The following is an 11,752-nucleotide window of genomic DNA, read 5'->3' as shown; positions in this document are numbered from 1 at the left end:
TGGGCAGATGCAATATCGGCATCAGGTCATGGGAAACTCCCCCGGGACCCCCCGCAAGAGAGGGAAGATCTGCTGCAGGGACCTTGGTCCTTTGAAACCTCGTGATGACAACGGGAGATGGAAAAGCAGGAGAAACAGTGGGTTGCAGACGAACTCGAGAAGCTGGAGCCGTGCATCCCGCGTAGAAACGTGTCCCCGAGGTGCAGCGGGGTACGTCGATCCCAGATCGGCCTCGTCAGCCGCTTTATGGAGCCATGGATGAGACGACTGCGGAAGGCGACCGTCCTCGACGGCGAGGGGTTGCTGCGGGGAGAAAGAGGCACACGGCACGCTGTCTTTTACCAGGGACCAGGGCAGCCCAGAGCCCCGGGGCGATGTCCAGCAGGTGGGGCCCGGGACCTGGCTTTCCTCTCTGCAGCCTTTCCCCGTGAGTCACCCACGCCTTCCCTTGGCACGTGGTGACTGACTGATGTGGAAACTGGCAGCGGGACAGCCGGGAGCCTGCCAGGGATCCACCGGCCAGGCCTCTGCTCCTGCCTCTCCCCCCTTGCATTGCCAGGGGCTCTGTGAGCAACCTTTCCCAGCTCCATCCTCGTGCCCTGCCTCGGGGGGCCAGGAGGGAAGCCACCTCTTCCAACCCCGGTCCACGCCAGGAGGTAGCACCCAGCCCATGGTGCCGGCCCCTCTCTGGATACCTGCCCCATCCCCAGATGAATGCCCCTTGGCAATACCAGGGCTCTGATGGGCACAGGCCTTGCCCCACGCCCAGTGACGAAGGAAGGGGAGAAAGCCTGACATCACGGTGCCCAGCAGGCAGCCCTCTGCCACTCCAGATGGGCTTCACTGCCGTGCTGCGGACATCCCCCTTCCTACCTCCCTCCCTGCACACACCTCCAGGTAGCCTGAGCATGTTGAGTCCTCCCGCCAGAAAGCAAGGAAACAGCCCAACTGCGAGGCCCCAGGCCAGTCTGGCGAGCAGGGCTGAGACACCCACCTGGTTCGGGTGGTAGCAGGTGGGAGGTGCCCCCCAAACTGCTGGCACCCACCCAGACAAGCCTTCGCTTGCTAAGGGACCTCTTGCCCTGCCCAGGGTGGGTGGAGAACCAGGCATGCAGGGGTTAATCCTTCATGGCAGGCCCCTCCCAGATGGCTGCAGCCCCCCTCCCCTTTCAGGCAAGTTGGAGTGGCGGGGGGGTTGCTCTTTGCTGGTCCATGCTGGGAGCCCAGCTTCCCCCCCACTTCCTCTGATCTTGCCGACTGCTCCCTCATGAGCTGATTGACCTGGCTCCTTGCACACTGCAAACACTCCCCCGGCTCTTGGGATGCCAGGCATAGCTCCACCGGTCACTCCCCCGTGGCACCTGCAGGAGGGTGGGGTGGGGTGGGGGGGCCCGCGTACCTCTCCGGGGCGGAGGTGGGTGTTGGCAGGGACCCTTGGGACTGGAAACCCCCAACTTCAATGAAAGCCTCTCCGTCTTGAGGATGCCACGGCCCCCCCCCAGCATCCGTGCTCCCCGTGGCAGTGCCGTGAGTCGGGGGGGGCACTCTGAAGTGCTTTGGGTTAGTCGAGGGGAAAGAGACTTAACGGTGGGGGTCTGCTACAGACCTCCCAACCGGGGGGAAGAGCTCGACCAGGAATTCCTGGGTCAGCTCAGAGGTGGCGAAGGCTGAAGATGCGGTAGCCATGGGGGACCTGAACCTCCCGGACGTCTGCTGGGAGGAGCAGTCAGCCAGGTCTGACCGCTCACGCAGGTCCCTACCGCAGGGTGGCAAAGGCCGGCAGCAAGGCAGCAGCCCTGGACTTCAGGAGGGCGACTTCAATGAGCTACGGAGAACAGTCGGAGAAGCGCTGCGGTCCCGGAGGGGAGGGGAGCCGGGTGTCCAAGGAGAGTGGTCGCTCCTTAAGGAGACGATCCTCCAAGCCCAAAGGGAGGTAATCCCAATGAGGACCAAAGGGAGCAGGAGGGCACACGAGCCTCCGTGGCTCACTAAGAGCATCCAGGAATGTCTCTTTGCTAAAAAGGAGGCTTACACCCAATGGAAAGAAGGGGACATCACCAGGGACAACTATACAGCAGTTGCTCGGGGATGCAGGGGGGCAGTCAGGAAGCTGAAGGCTGAGCTGGAATTAGGGCTAGCTTCCCAGATTAAGGACAATAAGAAGTCCTTCTAGGGGGCAAAAAGAAGGTCCTGGGTAACGTGGGGCCCCTGCAGGACACGTTCGGAAATTTGGTCGTCACACCAGACAACAAAGCTAACGTGTTTACCGATTTCTTTGCCTCCATCTTCCTGAGTAGGGAGCAGAACAGCCACCTCCCTGCTGGGCCCCCCCACAGGCTCCAGGGGAGGCACGCCTGGGCCACGGGGTAGCGAGGAACTAGTCAGGGAGCTTCTGGAGGGGCTGGACGTATTCAAGTCAGCCGGCCCGGACGATCTCCACCCTAGAGTACTATTGGCCGAGGTCATTGCAGGACCCCTGGCACGGCTGTACGAGCACTCGTGGTGCTCTGGGGTGGTGCTGGAGGACTGGAAGAGGCCAACGTGGTCCCCATCTTCAAAAAGGGGAAGAATGAGGACCTGGGAAATTATAGGCCAGTTAGTCTTACCTCGGTCCTGGGCAAGCTGTTTGAGAAAATTATTCTGACACACATCCACGAGGGGCCGGCGGGGGAGGTCAGGCTTGGGGCAACTGACACGGGTTCATCAGCGGCAGGTCCTGTCAGACCAACCCGGCGGCCTCTACGTCCAGGTCACCAAGTCCTTAACCGCAGGGGGAGCAGTGGACATCGTCTTCCCGGACTTCCAGAGGCCTTCGACACTGTCTCTCACCCCGTTCTCATTAAGAAACTGGGGGCTGCGGTGTCGACACCCGCACAGTCAGGCGTGTCGCCAACTGGCTGGAGGGCCGCACCCAGAGGGCGGTAGTGGATGGGTCCTTCTCAACCTGGAGGGATGTGGGCAGTGGGGCCCCCAGGGCTCGGTCCTCGGGCCCGCACTGTTCAACATCTTCATCAGTGACTTGGACGAGGGGTAAAAAGCACCTGCTCAAATTTGCTGAGGACATTAAGATGTGGGGGGACGCGGGCACACTGGAAGGGAGGAATAGGCTGCAGTCGGACCTGGACAGGTTACAGGGGTGGGCGGACGAGAACAGGATGGGATTCAACACCGACAAGTGCAAGGTGCTGCACCTGGGGAGGAACATCCGGCACCATACCTACAGGCTGGGGACTCCCTTCTCATCAGGGCAGAGGCAGAAAAGGATCTTGGAGTCATCACTGATGCCAAGATGAACACGGGCCGGCAGTGTGGGGACGCGGTCAGGAAGGCCGACCGCACCTTGTCCTGCATCCACAGATGCATCCCGAGCAGGGCCAGGGAGGTGATCCTCCCCCTCTATGCGGCACTGGTCAGGCCGCAGCGGGAGTCCTGCGTCCAGCTCTGGGCGCCGCATGTCAGGAGGGACGTGGACAGCATGGAGAGGGTCCAGAGGAGGGCAGTCGCATGGTCACGGGGCAGCAGGGCAGGCCTGACAAGGAGAGGCTGAGGGACCTGAACCTGTTCAGCCTCCACGGGGGAGGGCTGGGGGGGGACCTAGTGGCCTGTTACAGACTAGTCAGGGGGACCAGCAGGCACTGGGGGAGTCCCTGTTCCCCGAGCACCGCCAGGAGTGACCAGGAATAACGGTCACAAGCTGGCAGAGGGCAGGTTTAGGTTAGGCATCAGGAGCCGCGACTTCACGGTCAGGGCGGCTAGGGTCTGGGACCAACTTCCAAGAGAAGTGGTGCTGGCTCCTACCCTGGGGGTGTTTAAGAGGAAGCTGGATGTACACCTTGCTGGGGTCGTTTTTGACCCCAGTACTCTTCCCTGCCACGGCAGGGGGTCGGACTAGATGATCTGCTCAGGTCCCTTCCGACCCGAGCAACTATGAATCAGCCTCTCCTCTCCGTGAGCTTGAGTGCCAGGACAGGAGAGAGTCCGGCGTGGGCACGGCCAGGGGGACCTGTCCCGCGGAGAGCACGGCGGGCGCGAAATCCTCGCTCCCCCCCAGCAAAGGGACCCCAGGGCTATGTGGCCTGTGGGGGGTCAGGCGAGCTGCCCCCGTTCTCCCCCGACCTCGGCAAACCTCCTTAACGATATTCCACAACAACCAGCCGCAAGCACCTGTCGCCCTGTTTACTGTACAGCGTGAAACGCGGTGCCGGGCCCTGGCACAGCGCTGGCTGGCCAGCTCCGGGGCCGTATTTTTATCCTCCAGCCAGTCACAGTGGAAAGTATTCAGCAAATCCCCCCACTACGACACACACAAACCCAGCCCCCACCCTGGGATAAATATAGCCCAGCTTGGATTCACCAGGCGGCTTAAATATAGCAGCCTCCCCAAGCAGGCACCTGCTCGTTGGGCGAAGGGGTTGGATGCCTCGTTAGCGTGGGCGGTCAGGGGAAGTCTGCTTGGGGTGGGAAAGCAATTAGCAAAGAGGATTTGCCCAGAGCACATCACTCCCGCTGGCTCCCCAGCCAGGGGCAAGCCCCTGTGTGCACCCTCTGCCCCCTGGCCCACCCGGCTGTGTGGGATAACCTGCCCCAGTTACCATATTTCCTGGTACAAGACACTCCTCCCACCCCCCACAAAAGGCTAAAATTGGTGTTTTTAACTGAATGTCAGACAGCTTTTTAAATAATTTCATCTGTTTTTTGTGTCAAAACTTCAGGGGAAAAGACTTCTCTTAAGTTTAGACTTCTTTTGGGGGGTGGGATTTGTCTTATAGGCCAGGGTGCTGAAGAAGCAAGCTTGGGCTTGCAAAAGTTGATGCTATTACTGGCTGATTTAGTCCAAAATGTGGTCCGCGGTGTTTTTAGATGCCCCTCAGAAAATGCCAGCTCCAATTTTCACTCCTTTTTTGACAATGCAAAAGATAATATGGCAATTCTTCTATTGCAAAGAGCTCAGGAAGAGACTGGTTGTAACACTTTGGATCCCTTTGGGTTTGTCTTGTGAATCACGTTTGCACTCCTAACAGTGCTAGTGTTGCACGGGACCCCTGAAAGGATCTCAAGGCACCCTGGTTGGTCTATAAGGTGCAAGTCACTGGTCTACAAGGTGCAAATCTACCCTGCCTTCTTATATACCAGGAAGTACAGCACATCTCACCCTGCTCTCTATGGAGCCCAGGCTGTGAAGCTGCAGGCCCGGTGCTCCAGCCCTGTGTCTGTTGCCACAATAGATGGTCCCTCGTAAAAGTGCCCAGACAAGCCACTATGCTACGGGTGGCATGTGCAGTGGACGCTACTAGAAAGCATTGCCACCAGGTGCCAGGGAGCAGTTAATAGCCTGTTGGTATGGAGCAAACTGCTGCCCTGGGAAAGAAGTGGGCAGGTGACACTTGTGCCGGGGCAACGTTGCTGGAGTACATCCACACCGGCTCTAAGTCACGCTGTGCAGGGGGCTGCGTGTTTGCCGGCTGCTTCTCTGCTACCCCAGCAAAAAAGGCCAGCGAGTGGGTCCCCCGCAGCAGCTGGCGGTGACGGATGTGGCTGGGGGGCAGGAAGACTGCAGGGATTCCCGAGGGCTCTGTGAGCACCCCTAACTCACCGCACCCAGGGGGAGGCCAGTGTCTCCCAGCTCATCCTGCAAACTTCTCCTCAAAGCCCACCTGTGAGCGCTCCTTCAGGATCCGCTATAAAAAGGAGCAGAGACCCAAGGCCAAGCCATGTAGCTGTACCCAGCCAGGCTGAGCCAGGGCAAAGACATTCAGCATGTGTCGCAATGCCCTCCAATAGCACCCACCGCATGTGCCACCCCAGCATCATCTGCAGCTTCACAGCCGTGGCTCCGTCCGCATCAGGGTAAGACGTACTGTATTTCCTGGTATGCAAGAAGCCAGGGTAGATTCGCAGCTTATAGGCCAGCGATTCTCAATCTCAAACCCGATTCATGGGACAACCCCAGCGTTTGCACGCAGGGATCCAAAGGGCTAAAGACAGTCCGACGTGCTGGGGGTCTTTAATGGCTGTATTATCTTTTCCATAGTCGGAGCTGGCATTTTCTACTGAGGGGCGTCTAAAACCCTTGAGACCCAGGCTAACTGCATTGGAGAGAGACAGCGTTAACTTTCGTGAGCCCAAGCTCGCTTCTCCAGCGTGTGAGACTGATCCTACCCTCCCCGCTGTCAGAGAGGCCCAGCCCATGCCCTCCCACGTCTGCAGGCAGCTTGTGAGGTCCTCTACCTGCGCCAGGGACTGGCACCGCAGCCAGGCTCTTGCATCACTGCCAGTCATCCGTGCTGGCACGTGTGCTGACGCTGGAGGAGGCCGGCGGGAGCCCGGGCCGGCACCTCGCTCAGCTCCTGGGAGCTGCTGTATCAGCAAAGCCCCCGACCGAAGGTTGCTGGGGGCCGAGGACCACCGGTGCACCCCAGTGCCCACGGCCCCCGGCAAGTGACACCTGCCGCTGCGATGCAGCCCCGACCCCTGGCACCAGCTGGAGCTGGCCTCCCCGCACCAGGTGCTCCGCTCGCTTCCACCCATGCGCTCATGGAAAGGCGAGCGGTTCCACCGGGGGCTGCCAGCGGCTATACATAGCAGCAGGTCAGGCCGCGGGTATAGATAGTAACGGGAGGGCAGGGTGCAGGTATAGATAGTAACCGCAGGGCTATTTTCAACCGGACTGTCGCAGCGGACACAGATCCCCTGCCAGGCTCCCGGTGCATGGCTATTAATAGGAGCTGGTGTTTGGGGGGAGGCTGGAGCAAAGCTGGGGCAGGTGCACCTTGCACCCTCCCTTGATCAGAGCGGTCTCCCTTGGCCAGGCCGAGCACAGGCCCTGTCTGCTCCGCTCCCCAGGGCCGCTGCATCCCCTTGACCAGGATCTGGGGCCTCTCCGACCCCACCGACAACACGTGCTGGCCTCGAGCAGCTTCTGGACAGGCCTGGCAATGGGTGCAGGCGCTGGGGAGACGCTGTGAGCTTCCCTCCCCCAGGCACATCGCCCTGTCCCCCTTGCAGAGGCAGCTTGGTGCTGCCAGCTCCGGTCTCAGCCTGGTGCTAGGCACCCCGGGGCCAAGCCAGCAGAGTGGGGGCAAGGAGACCCAGGGTGTAGAGGTGGGGCTGGGATCCAAAACCCACAGCTGGGGGCTGTATTGCCAGGACCCTGAGCTCCCTAGCTCTTGCTGCCGGGCTCCGGCGGGGGGCACACGTGGGGAGAAGACAGCGGGACTGATGGGCAGGCACAGGGCTCTGGTGACTGGCAGGGGGACCCTGCCCAGCAATTAGGGCCTGACTGAGGGCAGCACCATCCCAGCGGGACCCCAGCCCCGCTCTGGTCCCTCAGGAGCGTGCAGCATGGCTCCGACACCCGGCCGACGCCAAGGGTGGAGTAGGGCCAAAGGTGGGTGAAGGGGTCCAGGGCAGGGGCACCTGTCCCGGAGCTGGGGGACCGTGGGGGCGGGCGCTCTCCCATGCTGTTTACAGCCCGGGCCTGCCGGGTGCGGCGTGGAAAGATCTCATTCATTCATTCCGAGTCAGCTCCGGGGGCTGGCGCCCCGCCACGACCCCCCCAGCGCTATATTTACCGGCATTTTCCATGCACCGCGAGGAAAAGGGAAAACAGGCCGGGTTATTTTAGCGCCGGCCAGATTCTTTCCCCCCCGCGGCCCCGCGTGGCGACAGGTGCCATGGACATATTTAGCCATCGGGGCCTGGAAATAGAAGACAATTTACAATATAGTTTCCTTTAGGCATCTGGGTGCTAGGAATAACCTCCCGGTCAGCCGCGCACGGCGCAGGATCCCCGTGGTAGTGTTGCCGGCCCCGGGGAGCTGACATCAGCAGGGCCCCGGGTCTCTCCTCCCCCAAACGCTCCAAGCGAGCAGTGCCCGCCGGCTCCCTCCGGGATGCCCGCGGCTTGGGGTTCCCCGGTTGCTGCGGCTCCCAGCCCCTTGCAGCGGGGACGCTGCTACGCCAGGGCTCGCACAGCAAGGGGCGGTGCGGTCCCGCCGAGTCAGCCGGCACGTGGGCTGGGAGCAGCGGGACCCCCGCCCCTGCCCCTGAAAGGGAGACGCCGCTTGTGCCCCCCAGGTCCAGGGCTGGGGGTGGGGGCACGGACGACGCATGCCACAAGCCCCCAGCTTGCAGGGCGGAACGGGGCATGCTTCCAGCCCCAGATGGGCCCGGCGTGCAGATGCCACGCCCTGCGCGCGCCGGGCCCAGAAGAGCGAGGAAAGCCACAGGAGCCCCGTGGCCACCCCCGGGCTGGCCACGTCCAGCAGGCCTCCGACGGCCTGGCCGAGCCCGATCGAGTTACCTCCTGCCAGGTGCCGCGGTCTATTTATAGCGCCAGCATGGAGGGAGCCGGGGCCAGGCCCTCTGCTTCCTGCCCGCTATGATGGTACCGCTCTGGGGGGACCACCAGCCTTAGCGCAGGGGACCCCGGGAAGGGGATTTTAGGACGGGGCGCCAAGAGCGTGCTGCTCGGACAGCCAGGCGGCCTCTCCAGAGGCCACGTTGGTGCAGGGGATGCCCACGGCCCGGCGCCTCCCCCCTCCCCTGCTATCAGCGGTGGCCTTAGGGTGGCTGGGGCTCCCGTTGAAGAGCGTCATTTAGGGACGCTTAACTTTGACGACCCATTAGCAAGTCGAATGTTTTCAATTTCACTTTGCCCTATCCATGAAATTTGTTCATAAGTTGAAGAAAGAACAAAGTTTTTAGTAACTTCACCCCCAAAAACAAATTGTTACAAAATTTTGGAGCCCCCTAAAGTGTGGAGCCCTGGGCAGTCATGTGGTTTGCCCTCCCCTAAAGCCACTACTGCTGCTATGCTTCTGCCCCCTTCAGCTGTTTTGGGTTTTTCTGAAGTTGTGTGTCTGGGGCCAAATCAGCCAAATCCATCCGAATTTGCTCGACTGAGCAGAGCTCAATCGCTCCCGTCTGCGTGGCACTACCACCCCGGCAAGTCTCCTCCATCCCAGACTCTTCTGCCTGGGGCTTCACATACTCCCACATCCACAGTAGGCATCCTATGGGCAAGCCCGGAGGCCTCGGGGTTCAGACGCCCTGAGCCAAAAAGGTGAACGGAGCAAGGGAAAGGGGAAGCCCAAGAGCAAATCTCCCTCATCATAAATGACGTAGCCGAGATCCTTGCGGCGGGAGGCATTTACAGACTCGCCCGCCGTGCAAGGGACAGGTCTCCACCCTCAGCCACAGCGACTCATCCAAGCCTGAGGAGCAGGGGATCCCTCCTGCCAGGTCCCCTGGGTCAAAGCCATCATCGCGGGGTCTCCCCTGCCGGCATCTGCTGCCCACTCTCCAGCTCCTTCGTGCTCAGACCTCGCTCTGCAGCTGAGGCCTGGCTGCCTGGGGAGCACCGTCTCCTGGGTCGTCTTGCCCCAAGGAGGGGTTGGGATGTGGGGCGCACGCTGCCCGGTGCACACAGAGCAGGCTGGAGCGGGGGGCCGGGGCTTGACGCCCCTTCCTGCAGCCAGACGTCACCCCCACCCCACAGCCGGATGAGCTAGCCCCAAGCACGCTCCAGAGTTTATTGCTTTTATTAAATGCCAGGAGGGCAGCTGGGCAGGGGCTAGAGGAGCTCTCCAGCGAGGGGGCAGCGGCCAGGCAGGGAGTGCACCGAGCCCCCAGCACCACGCAGCATCCCACCGCCCGGCCTGGACAAGGAGAGCAGAGTCCCTGGCGCGCGGTCCTTACAAGCGGCACCAGGCTCAGGCCGCCCCGCTGAGCTGGACGGGCAGGCGCCAGGCCCATCGAGCCGGCTGCAAGGCACAGGGCGAGAGCGGCGATCGCAGTCCTGCCGGAAGCCATGTGTCCTGGCGCGCAGCTCGCTGGACGGCGTTCGAAGCCCCGTCCTTGGGCACCCACAGATGCCCCCGCATCCGGCTGCGATGTGGGTGCCGGGCAGGACCGCCAGGCCTCCCCCGTGCACGTGGCTGAAGAAGCCCATCGAACGGGCCTTGCCCTCGAGAGCCTGGCAGGGAGCCGGTTGCTCTGTCCCCGGCTGCGGGGAGCAGCCCCGGGCGGACACATCAGGATGCCGGGCAGCAGCCGGCCTCTTCGTGCCGCGCCAGCAGGGACATGCGGGAGAAGGTCTTGGTGCAGGCCCGGCACTGGTACTTCTTGACGTCCGAGTGGGTCTGGAGGTGGGCGCGCAGGTTGGAGCGGTCGGCGAAGGCGCGGCTGCAGTGGGAGCAGCTGTAGGGCTTCTCGCCTGCAAGGGGAGAGGCCGTCAGGCCAGCCGCCAGACCCAGCGACCCTCCCACCCCGGGCGGAGAACAGCGACTCGCTGCACCCACAGCTCGAAGCCCCCAGGCCTCCGCAGGGGAACCTCCGCTCCCAGCCACGCCCGGCCCCAGTCCCGGGGCTGGGGACCAGGGAGAGAAAGGAGGAGCCATCGGGGCAGCCAAGCAGTCACCCCCCAGTTGCCCAGGGGGATGCGGGAGCCCCCAGGCTGGCCGCCGGACCCAGACACAGGGTCTGGGGACAGCCAGGATGTCCCACTTGCTGCAAGCCAGATGTTTCCCAGCTGCCAGATGCCCCCAGGTCCTCCCTGGGCTGCAGCACGCGGGCTTAGGGTCCCCCAGGGCCACCAGAGATAGCCTTTCCTGGGCGCCGCAAGCCACCCCCTCCTGCTCGGCGGTTGCCCCCGCCCCAGCAAAGCGGGACTGGAAGGCGGGGAGCCGGGAGCCGAAGCCAGCGCCTCCAGCCCCGGGGCTCGCGGGGCCGCGCGGCTGGCGCCCACCTGTGTGCGTGCGGATGTGGCCCTGCAGCAGCCAGGGCCGGGAGAAGGCCTTCCCGCAGATCTTGCAGAGGCAGGGCAGCGTGTGGGTGCGGATGTGCATCTTGAGGGCGCCCAGGCTGGCGTACTCCCTGCCGCAGTGCTTGCAGGCGAAGGGTCTCCGGGCGGGCGGCGCGCGGTGCCCGCACGCGGCGGGAGCGGGGCGGGAGGCGCGGAGGCCGCCGCCCCCCAGCCGCGGCGGGGGCTTGCCCGCCGTGGCCTCGCCGCCCGGCCGCCGGCGAGGCGGGCTCAGCCGGTTGAGGTCGTTGCGGGCGTCCCTGAGCGGGGTGCCCGCCGGGCTGGCCTCGCCCTCCCGCGCCTCCCCGCCGCCGGCCGCCGCGAGAGCGGGCGAGGCGGGCGCGCCGCCCCCGGGGGCCCCCGCGGGCCAGCCCCGCGCCCGGCTCCTGCCCGCGGCGGCGGCGGCGGCGGCGGCGGCGTAGTCGGGCACGCGGGCGTGCAGCCGGCCGTAGTCGGGCACGCGGGCGCCGCCCGCCGTCTTCACCAGGAAGGAGCGGGGCATGGCGGGGCGGCGCGGGAGCGAGAGCGGGTGCGGGTGCGGGCCGCGCCGCCGGGACATAAGGCACCGGCTCATTTGCATGCGGCCGCGCCGCCCAATCGCGCCGCGGGGGCGGGGCACACGCGCCGGCTGGCCCCACCCCCCGCACGCGGGCAGGTGCGGGCTCCGCGCGGCGCGGGGCGCTACCGCAAGCGGGCCCCGCCCCCCCCCTCCGCGCAGGGCAGCCGCCTGGAGCCGCGGGCCGGGCGTGCGTGCCTCCTGCCTCCCGCGGCGGCCCGAGGCTGAGGCCCTCGGCCCCCGGCCCCGACTGCGGCTCCGTGCCGGCTCCCCCGGCACGAGGCGGGGCGGCCCTGGGCACGCGTGGAGACTCCCGCCTGCCTCCCGTGGCTGCCAGGGCCGTGAAGGCGAGGGGGATGGTGAGCTCGGAGAGGCCTTGCCTGAACTGCTGCGGC

At 64.2% G+C, this 11,752-nt stretch overlaps 1 protein-coding gene across 1 annotated transcript; it reads right to left on the bottom strand.

Moving 5' to 3' along the window:
- Positions 1-9,526: 9,526 nt before the first annotated feature.
- Positions 9,527-11,441, bottom strand: SNAI3 (snail family transcriptional repressor 3). The gene is made up of 2 exons (XM_090062793.1): positions 10,748-11,441; positions 9,527-10,216 (listed from the first exon to the last, which is right to left on the bottom strand). The coding sequence occupies exons 1-2, from the start codon at positions 11,379-11,381 to the stop codon at positions 10,035-10,037; spliced, it is 816 nt and encodes a 271-aa protein (XP_089918919.1). The 5' UTR covers positions 11,382-11,441; the 3' UTR covers positions 9,527-10,034.
- Positions 11,442-11,752: the final 311 nt, after the last annotated feature.

This window comes from Crocodylus siamensis, chromosome 9 (assembly GCF_052110815.1).
Source record: "Crocodylus siamensis isolate JL-2025a chromosome 9, ASM5211081v1, whole genome shotgun sequence".
NCBI lineage: Eukaryota > Metazoa > Chordata > Crocodylia > Crocodylidae > Crocodylus > Crocodylus siamensis.
Note: the sequence above shows the minus strand (reverse complement) of the source record. Positions and strands in the feature narration are given on the sequence as shown.

Bases quoted from the DNA above. Each gene is read 5' to 3' on its own strand.
- SNAI3 (XM_090062793.1), bottom strand. From the start codon at position 11,381: ATGCAAATGAGCCGGTGCCTTATGTCCCGGCGGCGCGGCCCGCACCCG. The intron at 10,217-10,747 runs GTGGGCGCCAGC...CTCCCCTTGCAG, and splicing joins CCACATCCGCACGCACACAG to GCGAGAAGCCCTACAGCTGC.